The sequence below is a fragment of the Nelumbo nucifera genome, chromosome 4 (genome assembly GCF_055504915.1).
Source record: "Nelumbo nucifera cultivar China Antique chromosome 4, China Antique-T2T, whole genome shotgun sequence".
NCBI lineage: Eukaryota > Viridiplantae > Streptophyta > Magnoliopsida > Proteales > Nelumbonaceae > Nelumbo > Nelumbo nucifera.
This window is the reverse complement of record NC_142652.1, coordinates 94,984,210-95,001,591: the sequence shown is the minus strand read 5'-3', so window position 1 is coordinate 95,001,591 and position 17,382 is coordinate 94,984,210. Positions and strand designations below refer to the sequence as shown.

The following is a 17,382-nucleotide window of genomic DNA, read 5'->3' as shown; positions in this document are numbered from 1 at the left end:
CTAAACTAGCATGATTTTATCACTGCTAATTCTCTTGCTTTTATGCAGAAATCCATCAAGTGAATGCTTTGATGGATATCCGTGCACAGAGCAGCAATGGTGTATCAGATACTGGAATTATGAAGATGATGGGCCTAAAGAAGTCACCTAAAGTTTCTAGACAGGGTGTTACAGGGGCTACTAGAGATACTCATAAGAGAAATAAGGTGTAATCTTTGACAAGAGAATTGTCTATTCAGTTATTTTCTATTTCTAGGTATACATAGTAACCCGTTTATTCTCTGACAATTTAATGGCTCAGGTTCTTTTCCCTTATGAGGAATTTGTAAAGTTCTTTCAATGTGAAATCTGGGACTTGTATCCTAGAGGCCTTTTAAACTGTGGGAACAGGTAACGTCATAATCTTTTTTTTTAATCTATGAACAATCAAATATTTTACTAGATTTTTATAAGAATGTTATAAAACAGAAATGTACCAAGCACCCTTTTTTGTAGGCTAGCTTCTTACCTACCCTTTGCTTTGTATTGACTATTTCACAACTAGTTCCCCAAATAAGTCATCATGATCACAATGATGATGATGATTCATCATCACCTAAGCCTTATCTCAACTATATTGGGCCAGCTACATGAATCCTGTTTTGTCATTCGGCTCTGTTAGGTGCCATATCCATTGTTAAATTATTAGCGCTTAACTTTTTTTTTTTTTGAGAAGAGGTAATGTAGAATTTTATTAAATAGAACTGCAAATTACAACAGCAGCCCCCAAAAACAAGGAGCCATACACACTAGAACACACTACATCATAACTCAAACAGATTCCTAGATCTCAATTGAGAGTTAAGGACTGAGTTCTGAAGACCCTTGGCCGCTGCAACCCAGGAAATGATTTTGGAAGATCCTCCTATTTCTTTCAGACCAGACTGTGCAGAAAATGGTGGCAGGAATGACTCTCCAGGTACACCTTCCTTTATTCATGATTCAACAACCCAGCAAAAGAGCTACCAGAGAATAAACCATCAGCACTGTATTTCCAGCTCCAAGAATCCTCAGCCGGCAAGTCTATGGATTGCCTGTACAGCAACTCCAAAAGCTCAGAGACTTGATCAATTTCCCAATCTTGGAATGGCTTTCTAAATGATGGGCACCAAGCAATAGTGCCGTCACTCACTTCAAAATAGTTAGCCACTGATAGGGGTGCAACTTTTGCGGGTTAAGGTTGGGATTTTGTCAAAATTCTAATGGACCCAACCCGAAGCCCAAGCCCAAAACAATGTAAACTGTTGACTCGGGCCAACCCGACTTGCACCCCTAGCCACTGAGTCATTCTGGTTTTCAGCAATTTGAAATAAATGGGGGAATACTTCAGCAAGAGGTCTATTGTCACACCAAATGTCCTTCCAGAACCTCAGCCTGTTCCCATTTCCCACCTTTGGAGACAGACCTCTGTTAAACCAAGGGAGAGCTTCCATAACTTTCTTCCATGTGGAGCAGCCTAAGGAGTTCATCTGAGTAGTGGTTACCCAAACCCCACTGTCAGTCTCATATTTTGCCGCAATTAATTTCCCCCACCACCTATTTTTCTCTTTCTCAAATCTCTAAATCCATTTTCCTAAAAGAGCCAAATTAAACAACTTTAGCTTCCTGATCCCCAAGCCCCCGTTCTCCTTAGGAACATGTACCTGATTCCAATTCACCATTTTTCCTCCTCAAACATCACCACATTGAAGTCTCCTCCAATAACCCAAGGCAAATCGGAGTTACCTCTGGCTTCTGACAGATCTTCCCACAGCCTCTCCCTCTCCCCACTTTCCATGGAACCATATGCATTAATTAAAAGCCCTTGGAATCCACCCTCCAACTCCAACACCATTGACACTGCAAACTCACCAACATGAGAAGAAATTAGGTTGCATTACAACCGGTCCCATAAAACTAGAATACCTCCAGCACTGCCCCTGGCAAGCTTACTCACCCACCTCACCTGACCTTGACCCCATAAGCTTCCCCCCAACATCAACTGCTTCCAGCTTTGATTCTTTGATGAAGACCACATCTGATTTCCAACTTGCTCAATAAATTACAAACCACCGTTCCCCTTTGCCCGGAGCACAAACCCCAAACATTCCAAGATAATAGAGTCAAATCCATTTAAAACAAAGAACCCACCTCCCTACATCCCCTTAACTACTGCCTTAGATCTCTCTTGGCTGGAAAGAAGTCTTTCACCACTCCATTAATAAGAATGGAATAGTTTTTTGACTTAATACAACCTTTTATCTACTTCCTCCACCTTTTTCCAAACTCTAGCCTCTCTAGGATTTCTATCAGGAAGTTCCAGTTCACTAAGTCATAGACCTTTTCCAAACCCAACTTATAGACCAAACATTTTCCTCTTTTCCTTTTCTTAACAACACATTCATTTGCTACAAGAATTTGATCCACAATTTGTATCCCTTCCACAAAGGCCCCTTGGAATAGTGAAATTATTAAAGGTAAAACTTGCTTGATCCTTTCTAAAAGAACCTTTGAGATGATTTTGTAGAGTCTCCCTATTAAACTGATTGGTCTAAAATCCTTGGGAGATTTTGCCGCCTCCTTAGGTATTAGAGAGATAAAGGTAGCATTTGCTCTGAAGGGGATAAAAATTCTTCAAACACTTCCAAGAGATCAACTTTTAGGAAGTCCCAAGTCCCAACACTCTTGATAGAAGGCCATATAGTAAACCCATCTGGTCCTGGGGCTTTATATCCATCCATGGAAAATATTGCCTCCTTAATTTCTTCTAAGGAGAAATTTCTTTCCAACCCTTGGGGATGTTCCTATGAGGTTTCAATCCAATCTAGTTCTGGTAATCTTGCCCTAGAACCTCCGGAGACCGAGAGAAGATTCTTAAAATGGTTGACAAAAGCCTTTACAATCTCTTAAGGCTCCCTTAATTCCTGACCTTCCATTTCCACACTAAGAATGTTTCTTTCTTCTTCCATTAGCCATTGGGTGAAAAATTTAGTGTTACCATCCCCTTCTACAATCCACTTAGATCTAGATTTCTGTCTCCAACAAATCTCTTCCTTCCTTAAGATTTCCTCTAGTTCAACCTTGTTTCACCTTTCCTCCCTCTCCTCCTGTGACATGGTTTTGAGAGCCTCTTCTCTATCCAACTCTTCAATCCTAGAGGTGATTATTCTTTGATTTGTTCAGTTCTTGCAAAGTGCCCCTTGTTCCAAGCCTTTATTTTTGCCTTTAAATTCTTTAGTTTCCAACTGAGTCTCTATTTCCTTTCTTCCCAAAGGTCACGGTTCTCCCCACCAAATCTTTAACCTCCGTTTAAAGGAGGGATCCTCCAACCATATATTTTCAAATCGGAAATGTGAAGGACCTCCATAGAGGATTTCCCTCTCAATACAGATAGGACAATGATCAGAGGTCACTCTAGGAAAGGATCTAGAAGTTAAGGTCCCAAACAAATCCTCTCATTCTAGGGAGAACATGAATCTATCCAATTTAGAGCAGATTGGGGGGGGATTGAAACTTTGTCCAAGTAAAGTCTGCTTGTAGTAGAGGAAGTTCTTTTGGTTCCAAAGCATCTATAAGATTGTTAAAGTTTCTCATGCTAGCCATAATGCTTTGGTTTAGGTTATTTGATTCGCTCGAAAATCTGATAACATTAAAATCACTCCCTAAACACCAAGGGCCCTCCCAAACTCCTCTAATGGTAGACAACTCCTAGAACAAATCTCTCTATATGAGTTGGGGCTATAGACGTTTGAGGGTTAAAGTGTATATAAACTGGGTTGGATTAGTCGATGAATGAAAATTCACTAGTAGTTATTTGTACCTTTGTGTGGGCAAGGCATACCTAATCACATGGTGATGAGATGCCGCTCACCTCGGAAGCCCCTTCAAGGGTGGCTTAACCTCCTGAAACAGAAAGGGTTGAAGAACAGGGATGGGAGGAAGAAGATAACAGAGAGAGAGAGATAGAAAAAAATATTCATTCATACCACTTATTACATGATCAAGGCCTTATATAGCTGGCCTACCGGCGCAATCATGAAGAAAATATCTTCTGGTGGCAGTGTAACTAACTCTGGAAAGGCTCTGCCAGCGTGGCATGCTAGCCTCTCTGTCTTCTAGTGAAATGCTGATTGGTGGAGGTTTGCTCCATAGTTTTCAAGGCGACGCCTAGGCGACTAGGTGCCCTTTGAGGCTTGCCTTGCCTAATCGCCTAACAGTTTTCTACTTCCTACTATAAAATACTTTTTTATTCATTATTTTTTGAGATTATAATTATAAAATAGACATTATTAAACTAAAATAATCATTTTGTGTGTTTATATAATAATTTCTTTTTATTATTTTCTTATTTATTAGGGTTTAATCAACACAAACATTGCTAAATGCTGTATTGAACCCTCAAAGACTTAAAAACCTGAACCAATAAGGAAGAACTAAAAATTTTATCTAATCAGCACATTTTCCTCCTCCATATATTCTTCTTCTACTTCTTCTTCTTCTTCTTCTTCTTCTTCTTCTTCTACTACTACTACCAATACTTTTTATTTTCTTCTTTTCCTATAACAAAAATAAGGGTTCAGCCCCTATACTTTTTGAATTTTATTTTCCTTCTTCCTTTTCTTCTCATGAATATGTTGATTTTCTATACTTTAATATGAAAATTATACTTTTCTTATGAAAATCATGAATAATTATTAAAGAAATATGATTATGGTACCTAGGGAACTACCCTAGGATCTATGCTTTTAACATAAAAAATACATTGCCTAGGCGACTAGGCGACAAGGCGCCCCCCAGTCGCCTAGCCTCGCCTTGGTGCCTTGACAACTATGGTCTACTCCACACCTGCATTTGGGTTCGAAGGGGGTGTTTGGGCTCCAACAATTCCTCCCCCCTTAACATTGACCTTGCCTTCAAGGTCTAGGTTTGGAAACCTTTCATTCAGCCTAAGATAAGGTTCCTAAGTGGCATCTTCTGGAGGAAGCCCAACCCACTCTACTTTGGCTTCGGGCACAACCTGACCACCTTGTTGAACCCAACGGAAATCCACAATTCTTACAAGCTCAGTGTCAAGGTCCCCTTCTTCAGTGAACCGGGGTAAGTTGGGTGAGAGGGGTTTGATTCCCCACTGCCTTCTTAAGAAGTGAGATGTGAAATACTAGATGCAACTTTGAGGTAGGGGGGAGCTCCAACTGGTAAGCAACCGGGCCCACTCTTTCCAGAACCCTATAAGGCCCATAATGTTAGACAGTTTTGTATGCCCTTAGCTTCAATCTGATTTGATGTACTTTTGTTATTTAGTGGAAATAAATAAAGTGCATGTTTGATTCATGTTGTTTGGTACAATTCTGTGTAAGACCCTAAAACTGGACACTTATAGAGACTCGTGTTAGTTTTAAATGTTCACAGCCATTGGATAAGTCTTGGGAGATTTATCCAATGTTCACAGCCATTGGATAAGCCTGTCTCAGCCACCAGGGTAAGACCCAAGGCACATGCAGTATGGGATTACTCGAATCCTTGAACCGGACCAGATTTCCAGTATTACCCTGGACCTTGGAGATAGATGGGCAAAACTGGAAAGTTACACCTGACCCCTAGACTCAATTATGACACTTCACTAGGTGTCGGATCGGGTTGTCTTTGATATGCCAATCAGTGAGATCCTTGGATGGGGATCAAAACCTGGGTATGTTGGGACAGTCTGAGAATTCATCTAAGTGGGTGATCATAGTGACAGGATCAACCCCTTTGTCGGACAAAGGTAATGATCGGGAATGCACTCTTTTTGATGGAAACCAAACTGCCGGCAGTTGATTTCAATCGTTGGAATTTTGTTTTGCAAAATTCAAAACAGATTTGAATCTGGTAACCTCTTGATAAGATCAGGAGTAAGCTAACTTAATTTGCAGATAGGATTAAGATAATCCCCTATCCAAATACAGATTTGGATTGGGATAACTCCTAATTAGGAGGTTTCTTAATCAAGAAGAAAGGAGGAGAAACCCAAGAGAAATATATCAGATTTCGAACCTAGGGTGAGCAAAAAAAGAAAACTCCCTGCGAATTGAGATTAGATCTCATACAGACTCCAGAGAGAAGAGAAGCAGTTCAGCCATCTTCGTCCCAGGAGTTCTTCTCCAGCCGCCGCCATTCCCTCTTGCAAGATTTGATCTTTGTAGCAATAGGGAGTCAAGAAATCAGTTCTTGACATTAGTCTTGCGAAAAAGACTGAGAAAGATTCAGTGTTCAGAGTTTGTAGAGGATTCTTGCGAAGGATCCAGTGTGTAGGACGCACCCTGTTGGTTCCGTTCCATCCACAGCTGTGCCATCTTCAGCAGGAGCGGATCTTGGTTTCTTCTTTGGGCGTGAACACCAACTTTGGGAGATACTGCTTCTCTGGATCAAGAATATTCCTCCCTTTTGCTTTTTGGTTCAGATCTGGTTCGATTATGGTTCAAGTAGGATCCTTGAATATAGTATTATAAATTTAGGGAATATGATTCCCAGTTGGGAGAAGGTAGGAAAATTTTTGAAATTCGCCCACCCATTCCACAACCTTTTGGCGTCTATTAGATGGATCCTACCATTCTTTCAGTGGTATCAGAGCCACAGGTTCGAATCTTGAACCAAAAGAAAATCAGATCTGACCCTGCGCAGATGGATAGAAGATGTTCTGCCAAGATTTGCGCAGATTGCTTTCTTTATTTTTTCAAGAAATGGTTTCTTGTTAAGGGCGATTGATCTGAAATTAATTTTTGTTAAATCCAAAATTTATTTAGAATTGTTCTTTATTTATTTTGATTTAATGGACTGTTCGAACCTGGAGATCGCAGTGCAGATTTGGTGCAGATGGTCTGCGCACCCTTTTTCATTTATTTCATTCAATTCGGTCTGTAAAATATTTTTTTTATTTTATTTTTTAGACTGAAGGTATAGGATTTGATCAAGAATGTAATAAGTTAATAGAAATAGGATTTCTGTTTTTTTCTTGATTAAAGAAGGAAGAAGATGGCGGCACTGGAGATTTGCAGATGGAGAAATCGCTTTTTGCGATTTGCAGTTTGTGAAACTGCAACCCTAATTATTAACCTCTGTTTTGCAGGTGGTGCGAACAGTCCATAGTTGATTTGTGATTGTTTAAAATCAAGATTATTAATTTAAGATCTTTCATGAATTAATTCTTGAATTGAAAATTAGTTTTGGACCATTTCGGACTAGATTGGACCAAAACTGTTTGGACTGAATCTAGGGTTCGAAAGGGACTGTTTTTCAGTCCATCTTTCTCACATTTGTTGTTCCAAATCTGATGTTTAATTACAGGGATTAATTCGGCCCACCTGTAAAGCCCAGTTTTAAAGAGTTAAAACTGCAAAAGCCCACTATTGCGAGAAAAGTTGTATGGGCCGAACTGCTAACTGCGATTCAGCCCATACACCTAGTCGACATTAATTGTTAATGTTAGGTTTTAAATGGACTATTAAAATGGGCTTTACAGCAGTTGATTGATTGGATCAATTCCTCCTTTACATGTGATGATTGGATGTTTGATGTGCTGCGACCATGGGCCATAAGCACTTGGCCCATGAAGACACGTTAGTGGCTCTTGCGCACCATGGCTGAATGCACATCATTGCCATGGTGTCCCTTAAGGTCATTGGATGACCCCTCCCTGCTTAGTGGGCCCCACAACCCTGAAAAGCGATGCGTACGGAACCCCTAGCCGATTAAGGCCCACTAGAAATCTGACTTTATGAAAGTCAGTGGGAGCCACTCTAGTTTGACCTAAATTAGAACTAGGGCGTAATTTAGTTCCCTCCAGCAAATATGAATGCATGTGATAGGGAGATCCATATGATGGACTCTCTAAAGACCTTCCGTCATTAGCACAATGATGGGTCCTTCAGTAATGAGGAAACGCACCATAAAATTGGGCTATCCATTTGCTGTTGGATCTGTCAGAGTGTTTCATAGAATGATAGGGGCGTCATTGACCGATGTGGGAGGGGCTTCACCAAAAAATGGGAACTCTCTCACGGTACCTTGGCGTAACCTGAATATGATGGGTAAGCACTCACTGGACAGAAAGGTTTACTTGAAAACGATTCTGAACCTTGTCTGACAGAGGCCAAAGGGAAACTCATTTGATGAGTGGATATGATCCGTCACAGAAAGGTGGTAGGGTTATGCAGCTGAAACAGTTGGCTTCACGCACCCCATGTGATTTCCCACATTTCCAGAGACATTTCGTCGTTTCCGTCACTGAGAAAGGAGGGAAATCTCAGAGATGAACAAATGGGAATGGAACATAGATTAAAAACCATGTCTATGTAAGTAACATGAATCAAACTAAGGTTGTGGACTAACGATTTTGCTGTTTTATCAAAAAATGGCAAACGGTCAATTCGCAAAGCTTCTAGACGATAACAAGCTTAAGGGCCCAAACTATGCCGACTGGTACAAAAATCTTATGTTGGTCCTAACTTCCGAAAAGTTAGATAAGGTGATGAAAAATCCTGCTCCGGAGCATCCGGGTGATTTTTGAGGCCCGTAGGAGGGATTACCAAGATTGGGAGGACAAGAACTCCCTAGTCCGTTGCTTTGTCATTGCCTCATTAGACAACTCAATACAGAGGCAGTTCGATCAGATCAAACTAGCCAATGATATATTGGACAGTCTAAAGACAATGTATGAAGAGCAGAACCGTTCTACTCGACAGAAGGTCTTGAAATTGTTCATGACCGCGCAGATGTCCAAGGGGCAAAAAGTTCATGACCATTGTCTTCGAATGATGAGATACATTAACGAACTAGAAGCTCTTGGATCCAGGCTAGATCTTGGCACGCAAGTGGATGCCATCCTAAATTCTTTGCCCTCTTCCTTCAATGCGTTCACAATGAACTACAACATGAATAAGCTGAATGTCAGCGTCCAGGAACTCAGCAATATGTTGCAGAGGGCCGAGGATCTACTCAAGAAGGATGAGCCTGTGGTTCTGCTTGCCGAATCTAACAAATCGGGCAAGAAAAAGAGAAAGGCAAAAAAGCCCCAGAAGAAAGCTACCAAACCCAAGAAGCAGAAGAACAAGGCATCTGATGTCTGTCACTTCTGCAAGCAGACTGGCCACTGGAAGAGGAATTGTCCTGCCTACCTGGAATCTAAGAAAGGTAACATCGAAACTTGTGTCATAGAAACTAATATGTTAGTTACTTCTGTGTCCTGGTGTGTTGACTCCGGAGCTTCAACTCATGCGTGTAACTCACTACAGGGGTTCAAAGTTAGCAGAAGATGGAGTGAAGGCGAAGTGACACTATTCTTGGGAACGACTGCAAGTGTTGCAGCTGCGGCGATAGGAACCGTAGAATTAGTTTTTAGAGGAGTACTTGTACTTAAAGATTGTCTTTATGTACAAAATTTGAGAAGAAATTTAATTTCTGTTTCTAAACTGTATGCTGATGGATATACTGTTTATTTTAGTAATATGATTACTGTTAAACGGAATAACAAATTCATCGCATGCGGGGAACTGGAGAACGGTCTCTATGTTCTACATCATTCTCTGGAAATTAACTTAACCGAAACTACGTCGGTCGAAAATCCCAAGAAAAGGAATCGTGATACAGTAAATCCCACGTGCCTCTGGCATTACTGACTTGGCCATATCGGTGTTGACCGAATCACAAGGCTGGTAAAGGATGGTCCTTTGGATTTTCTAATCGTAGAAAATCTTCCCACTTGTGAACCTTACCTACAAGGTAAGATGACTAAACGGCCATTTGACAGTAAGCCTAAAAGATCTGCAGGCACACTTGACCTAATACATACTGATGTATGTGGTCTCCTGAGTGTTAGGACACGAAATCAACACGTGTATTTCATCACCTTTACAGATGATTTTTCACGATATGGTTACGTGTACCTAATGAGACACAAGTCTGAATCCTTTGAAAGGTTCAAAGAGTTCAGACAGGAAGTCGAGAAACAGTTAGGGAGAGAAGTTAAGGCCCTTCGATCGGATCGAGGTGGCGAGTATTAGGGACTACTTGAAGGACAATCGGATAGTGTCACAACTAGCTCCTCCTGCTACACCTCAACTCAACGGTGTTTCAGAGAGGAGGAATAAGACCTTGTTGGACATGGTCCGGTCACTTCTCGTACGCTCAGAATTACTCACATCCTTTTGGGGATATGCATTAGAGACTGCTATCTACGTGCTGAATCGGGTTCCAACCAAATCAGTTCCGAAAACTCCATATGAACTTTTGGACCGGAAGGAAGCCAAGTGTAAGACACTTGAAGATTTGGGGTTGTCCTGCACACGTTAAAAGAACAATGGAATCTGGACTCTAGTAGACCCGCCCTTCGGGGTAAAAGCAATTGGTTGCAAATGGATCTACAAGAGGAAGAAGGGCCCCGATGGCAGGATTGAGACCTACAAAGCTCGTTTGCTGGTGAAAAGGTATACTCAGAAAGAAGGCATCGATTATGAGGAAACCTTTTCACCCGTGGCCATGCTTAAATCCATTAGGATCCTGCTAGCTGTAGCAGTGTACCATGACTACGAGATTTGGCAGATGGATGTCAAAACCGCGTTCCTGAATGAAGATCTTAGTGAAGATATCTATATGCAACAGCCGCAAGGGTTCATTGCTGCTGGTCAGGAACACATGGTATGTAAACTCAATATATCCCTATATGGACTTAAGCAGGCTTCTAGGAGTTGGAACATCCGCTTTGATTCAGCTGTCAAAACGTTTTGAGCAGAATCCGGATGAGCCCTGTGTTTACAGGAAATCCAGTGAGGATAAGATCACCTTTTTGGTATTGTACGTGGACGATATCCTACTCATTGGGAATGATGTAGGAATGTTGACTTCGGTCAAAGTATGGTTGTCACAGCAGTTCTCCATGAAAGATCTTGGAGAAGCTTCATATATACTGGGTCTTCGACTCTATAGAGATAGATCGAAGCGGATAATTGGATTATCCCAGGCTGCTTATATTGACAAAATTGTCAAAAGATACAGCATGGAGAACTCCAAGAAAGGAAATGTTCCTTTCAGGCACGGAGTCACTCTCTCCAAGATGTCTCCCAAGGCTTCTGAGGAGATTGAGGGCATGAGAGACGTTCCCTATGCCTCAGCCGTAGGGAGCATCATGTATGCCATGCTGTGCACTCGCCCGGACATTGCTCAGGCGGTGAGTGTGGTAAGCAGATTCCAGGCCAACCCAAGGCAGGAGCATTGGACTGTTGTGAAGAACATACTCAAATACCTTCGAAGGACAAAAGAGTTTTGTCTGGTATTCGATGGTAGTTCACTACAAGTTCTAGGGTATACCGATGCCGATTTCCAGTCGGATCCAGATGATAAAAAGTCTACATCTGGGTATGTTTTCACGATAAGATCGTGTGCTGTTTGCTGGAAAAACAGCAAACAGGGGTCCACTGCAGATTCCACAACCGAGGCCGAGTACATTGCCGCAAGTGAAGCTGCCAAGGAAGCCGTGTGGATGAAGAACTTCATACACGAATTGGGAGCGATTCCGTCCAGCACATCACCCATCCCGTTGTGCGACAACAATAGAGCGATCGCCCAAGCTAAAGAGCCTCGGGCCCACTCGAAGTCAAAGCACATCGAGAGGAAGTACCACGTATTACGGGAGATCGTTGGTAGAGGGGACGCCCTAATTTAGAAGGTAGCATCAGCGGATAATGTGGCAGACCCATTGATTAAGCCACTGACACAGAAGGTGTTTGAGAAACACGTGGAAAGTATGGGACTCCGACTTGTACCAGATTGGACCTAAGTGCAAATGGGAGCTGTTAGACAGTTTTGTATGCCCTTAGCTTCAATCCGATTTGATATACTTTTGTTATTTAGTGGAAATAAATAAAGTGCATGTTTGATTCATGTTGTTTGGTACAATTCTTTGTAAGACCCTAAAACTGGACACTTATAGAGACTCGTGTTAGTTTTAAATGTTCATAGCCATTGGATAAGTCTGGGGAGATTTATCCTGCCAAGGCTGATACTGGTGTGCCACCAAGTGTTGGGATGGCCTGTCTTGGCCACCAGGGTAAGACCCAAGGCACATGCAGTATGGGATTACTCGAATCCTTGAACCAGACCAGATTTCCAGTATTACCCTGAACCTTGGAGATAGATGGGCAAAATTGGAAAGTTACACTTGACCCCTAGACTCGATTATGACACTTTACTAGGTGTCGGATCGGGTTGTCTTTGGTATGCCAATCAGTGAGATCCTTAGATGGGGATCAAAACCTGGGTATGTTGGGACAGTCTGAGAATTCATCTGAGTGGGTGATCATAGTGACAGGATCAACCCCTTTATCGGACAAAGGTAATGATCGGGAATGCACTCTCTCTGATGGAAACCAAACTGCCGGCAGTTGATTTCAATCGTTGGAATTTTGTTTTGCAAAATTAATATATTTATATATATATGTACGGTTTCGAAATGTTTACAAATGGTTTTAATTCCCGGGATCCATGTGAGTGGAGAGTGAGGCACTGTTCCTTGCAGCCGAGGGAGAGGTCCTCTCTTGTCGGGCAGTGCTTGATCATTAAGGGCTGAGAGGTTAAGTGTAAGACCATTTAGGATAATACTTGATGGGCTAATCTTGCACCTGCCCACAGTCCCTGGGTTTTTATAAGATGGCTTGGCCCAGGGACCACTTAATGTAAGTGTTGGGCCCATAGGGTCCATGTGATGGACTCAGGGGGTCACTGAGTTTTTTAGTGAGTTCGGCTGGGCCTTGTAATAAAGGCTGGGCCGAACCCATGTGGCTGGTGTGTAGATCAATGCTTGGGTCCCACGCCATACAAAGAAGCCCAACTGGGCAGCAGATTGGAAACTAGTTAAACACTGAACACTTAATGGGCCAAAAGCCCATTTTGAGCTGGGCTGATATGATCACCCATCTATGGGGCGAATCTGAGATTAATGTTAGTAAAAGGATAGGGCCTTTAACCTTATCCACTCTTGGAGACCAAATTCAAAACAAATTTGAATCTGGTAACCTCCTGATAAGATCAAGAGTAAGCTAACTTAATCTGCAGATAGGATTAAGATAATCCCCTATCCAAATACAGATTTGGATTAGGATAACTCTTAATTAGGAGGTTTCTTAATCAAGAAGAAAGGAGGAGAAACCCAAGAGAAATATATCAGATTTCGAACCTAGGGTGAGCAAAAAAAGAAAACTCCCTGCGAATTGAGATTTAATCTCATACAGACTCCAGAGAGAAGAGAAGCAGTTCAGCCATCTTCGTCCCAGGAGTTCTTCTCCAGCCGCCGCCATTCCCTCTTGCAAGATTTGATCTTTGCAGCAATAGGGAGTCAAGAAATCAGTTCTTGACATTAGTCTTGCGAAAAAGACTGAGAAAGATTCAGTGTTCAGAGTTTGCAGAGGATTCTTGCGAAGGATCCAGTGTGTAGGACGCACCCTGTTGGTTCCGTTCCATCCACAGCTGTGTCATCTTCAGCAGGAGCGGATCTTGGTTTCTTCTTTGGGCGTGAACACCAACTTTGGGAGATACTGCTTCTCCGGATCAGGTATATTCCTCCCTTTTGCTTTTTGGTTCAGATCTGGTTCGATTATGGTTCAAGTAGGATCCTTGAATATAGTATTCTAAATTTAGGGAATATGATTCCCAGTTGGGAGAAGGTAGGAAAATTTTTGAAATTCGCCCACCCATTCCGCAACCTTTTGGCGTCTATTAGATGGATCCTACCATTCTTTCACATAATACCTAGGTGTTAAATTGTGCCAAGCCCGTCTCACCACTGAGATCTGGCAGTAAGGTTGGAGCTTGAGATAAACAAAGTCACCCACCTGAAATTCCAATTGGCGGTGGTGAGCGTCATATTGGGTCTTCATTCTCTGCTGGGCCTTTGCCAAATTGGATTTGAGCAATCTAAGGATCTCATCCCTTGCAATCAAATGAGTCTCCACTTCTGTCACATTGGATGACCCATACTCATAAGGTAATATGGGAGGAGGTTCTCTACCATAAAGAGCCTTGAAGGGTGTCATTCCAGCAGCTGACTGATAGGTCGAGTTGTACCAGTATTCTGCCCATGGGAGCTAGTGAGCCGCCCACTGTCTAGGCTTTTTCTCCTGCGAAACATCTAAGGTAGGCCTCCAAACAACGATTGAGAACTTTAGTTTGTTCGTCAGTCTGCGGGTGATAACTCGTGGAAGGGTGCAGTTGGGTTCCTTGCAAGCGGAAATATTCTTTCCAAAATGAACTCAAGAAAGCAGGGTCCCGGTCTGAGACAATGGATCTTGGGGTCCAATTCAGCTTGGCTACGTCCTAGATGAAGATGTCAGCCACCATAGCTGGTGTATGGGTGAGGTAATGCAGAGAAATGGCTGTACTTGGTGAGATGGTTAACCACTACCATGATAACCGCCTTTCCTGCAGAACGGGGAAGACCCGTGATGAAGTCCATGGAAAGGTCTTCCCACACCTGATCTAGAATTCTGAGAGGTTGTAGAAGGCCAGCGGGAGACTGTGATGAGTATTTCTGCTGCTGGCAGGTTTGACATTCGGATATATACCGTAATGCATCCTTACGCATTCCTACCCTATGATAGTGGCTGTTGAGCCTCTTTATGGTCCGTAGCACCCTTGAGTGTCCTCCCAAAGCGGAGTCATGAAATAACCTTAATAGTTCAGTTTTGTGGGCTGAATTCTGGGCTACAACAAACCGACCCTTGAAGAAAAGATCAGGCCCCACAATATGGTAACCAACAACTTGGGATGGGTCTTGATTCCACTTATCTCTAATGATCTGCAACTGTGGATCAGACCTGGCTTCTTGTCGTATAGCTTCAAATAAAGGGAAGCAGGGCTGAGAGCAGGTTAGCTGGGCTAACTCTTTTACTCGTGACAATGCGTCGGCCACTTTGATTGCGGGCCCTGGCTTATACTCTATGAGGTAGTCAAAGCCCATCAGTTTACTAAGCCATTTTTTCTGCTCCGGAGTGTGCACCCTTTGTTATGCTATATACTTCAAACTCCGTTGGTCTGTTCTAATAACAAACTGGCATCCCAAGAGGTATGCACACCATTTATGCACTGCCATCACTACAACTGTCATTTCCTTAAGATAAGTGGACTGATTTTGGTGAGTTACTGAGAGAGCCTTGCTGAAATAAGCAATGGGCTGCCCTTTTTGCATCAAGACGGCCCCTACCCCTACACCCGAAGCATCACATTCTATTTCAAAGGGTTGAGAGAAGTCGGGAAGAGTGAGGACTGGAGGGCTAGAAACTGTTGTCTTCAATTCTTCAAAAGCCCGTTGGGTTTCCTCAGTCCACCTGAATGAATCTTTCTTCAATAGACGCGTTAGTGGGGCGGCCATAAGCCCATACCCCTTAACGAAGCGCCTGTAATATCCTGAAAGCCCAAGGAAGCTTTGTAGTGCTTTTACAGTAATGGGCTTGGGCCACTTCTGAATGGCTTCTACCTTCTCTGGATCTGCCATGACCTGACCCGCTGCAACCACATGTCCAAGGTACTGAATTTTTCCTTGCCCAAAAGAGCACTTTGTCATTTTAGCATGTAACTGATTTCTCCTCAAAGTTGTGAGGGTGAGTTTCAGGCCTGGTGGACTCGGATTTGATGATACCCGGAGCACAGGTCTAATTTGGAGAACACCCGTGCCTCTCCTTACTCATCAAGTAGTTCATCAATGAGGGGTATAGGAAACTTGTCCTTCACAGTAATTTGATTTAAGGCCTGGTAATCTACAAGCGCCAACTACCGTCCTTCACTAAGAGCACGAGAGATGAAAAAGGGCTGGTACTGGTCTGTATATGTCCTTTTTCCAATAACTCTCTTACTACCTTCTCAATTTCCAACTTCTGAAAGTAAGGGTATCTATATGGCCTCACATTTGCGGGATTAGAGCCAGGTAAGAGAGGTATCTGATGATCGTGAGTCCGAGATGGGGGTAATTGGTTTGACTCCTCAAATCAACAAACTGATCGAGTATCGATCGTAGGGCCCCTTGTTGGACTTTCGTGGGGCGGACACAGCCCTGGTTGTCCAAAATTGGGACCGTGTGTCGAAGGCCCAGGTGCATAAATATGGGTTGGCCAGAAGCTTTTGAGGTCTGTATCATGGAGGTTAAAGTGTCACTTCGAGGGCCTGAAGGCTGCACCCCTTGTAGATGAGAAGACTGGCCATTCTGATCAAAATCCATTGTCATTTGGGCCCAAACCACACAACCAATGAACCCCCAAAATAACATTAGCCGTCAGAAAATCCAATGGATGGAGATCCACCACGAAATTATGTCCTTGTATGAGAATTTTCTCTTTCTTACATACACCATTACATGACATTTGACTCCCATTAGCCACATGAATTGAAAAGAGAGGGGTGGGTTGTATGGTCATACCTAGCTGCTTAGCCAAACGGCAAGTGATGAAACTCAGGGTGGAGCCACTGTCAATTAAAATCATCACACTCTGGCCCATCAATTTCCCTTCTCGCATGGAATGGAGAGAGTTGAGGCCATGAGGGCATGTAAGGAAATCTCGGCCCCGTCAGGTTCTGGCCCATCTGGTATCAGTTCACATTCAACCGAGTTCTCTGGGTTGGGCTCGTCTGGCTCTTCCTCTGTTTGTAGGAGAAATACCCGTTGGACTTGGCATTTATGGCCCAGTCCAAATTTGTCGTCATAGTTATAACAGAGGCCTTTCTTGCATCAGGCTTGCATTTCAGCCCAAGGGAAGCGCTTGAAAGGCATAGTGGGCTGGGGCAGTATGGGCTTAGGAGGATCACCAACCGGTTTCATGGGCAATTGGTTGACTCGTGGAGGAGTCTTCAAGATCGGGTAGGGCTGTTTACTGGCTTGACGAAGGTTATCAATTCTCTCTTCTTGCAAGCAAGCCAATCCCACGGTAGCCATGACAGTCGCTGGACAGAGTGCTCTCACTTCTAGGCGGATATCCTCTCTGAGTCCTACAAAAACCCCACTAAAGCCTTCTCTGGCTAGCTGTGCACCCTGGTCGCCATCCGTTCAAACTCGAGTTGGTATTCTGCTACCGTTCCAGTCTACTTCAGCCTAATGATCAACTCGTCATAGTCCACGAATGCTGTTGCCCAAACCAGATGCACAATGCTTCGGTAAACTCTGACCAAGTAACCTTTGGATGATTCTGGCGGTACCACTGGAGCCATAGAATCGCGTCTCCCTCTAGATGAATGGAGGCGATGGAGACACGTTGGTGGGCAGGAGTTTCATGGTACTCGAAATATCTTTCTGCTTGGAAGATCCAAGGAATAGGATCTCCACTAGAATAGTTGGGAAAATTGATCTTAGTG

The 17,382-nt window shown here is 43.0% G+C and overlaps 1 protein-coding gene across 2 annotated transcripts in view; it reads left to right on the top strand.

Moving 5' to 3' along the window:
• LOC104610002 (ubiquitin C-terminal hydrolase 15-like) overlaps positions 1–17,382 on the top strand; it is a 41,615-nt gene that overhangs the window by 8,576 nt on the left and 15,657 nt on the right. For both annotated transcript variants that reach the window (XM_010276464.3, XM_010276457.3), the window contains 2 exons: positions 49–206; positions 302–390. In XM_010276464.3, coding sequence (XP_010274766.1) covers positions 49–206; positions 302–390 — 247 coding nt within the window. The remainder of the gene's footprint in view (positions 1–48; positions 207–301; positions 391–17,382) is intronic.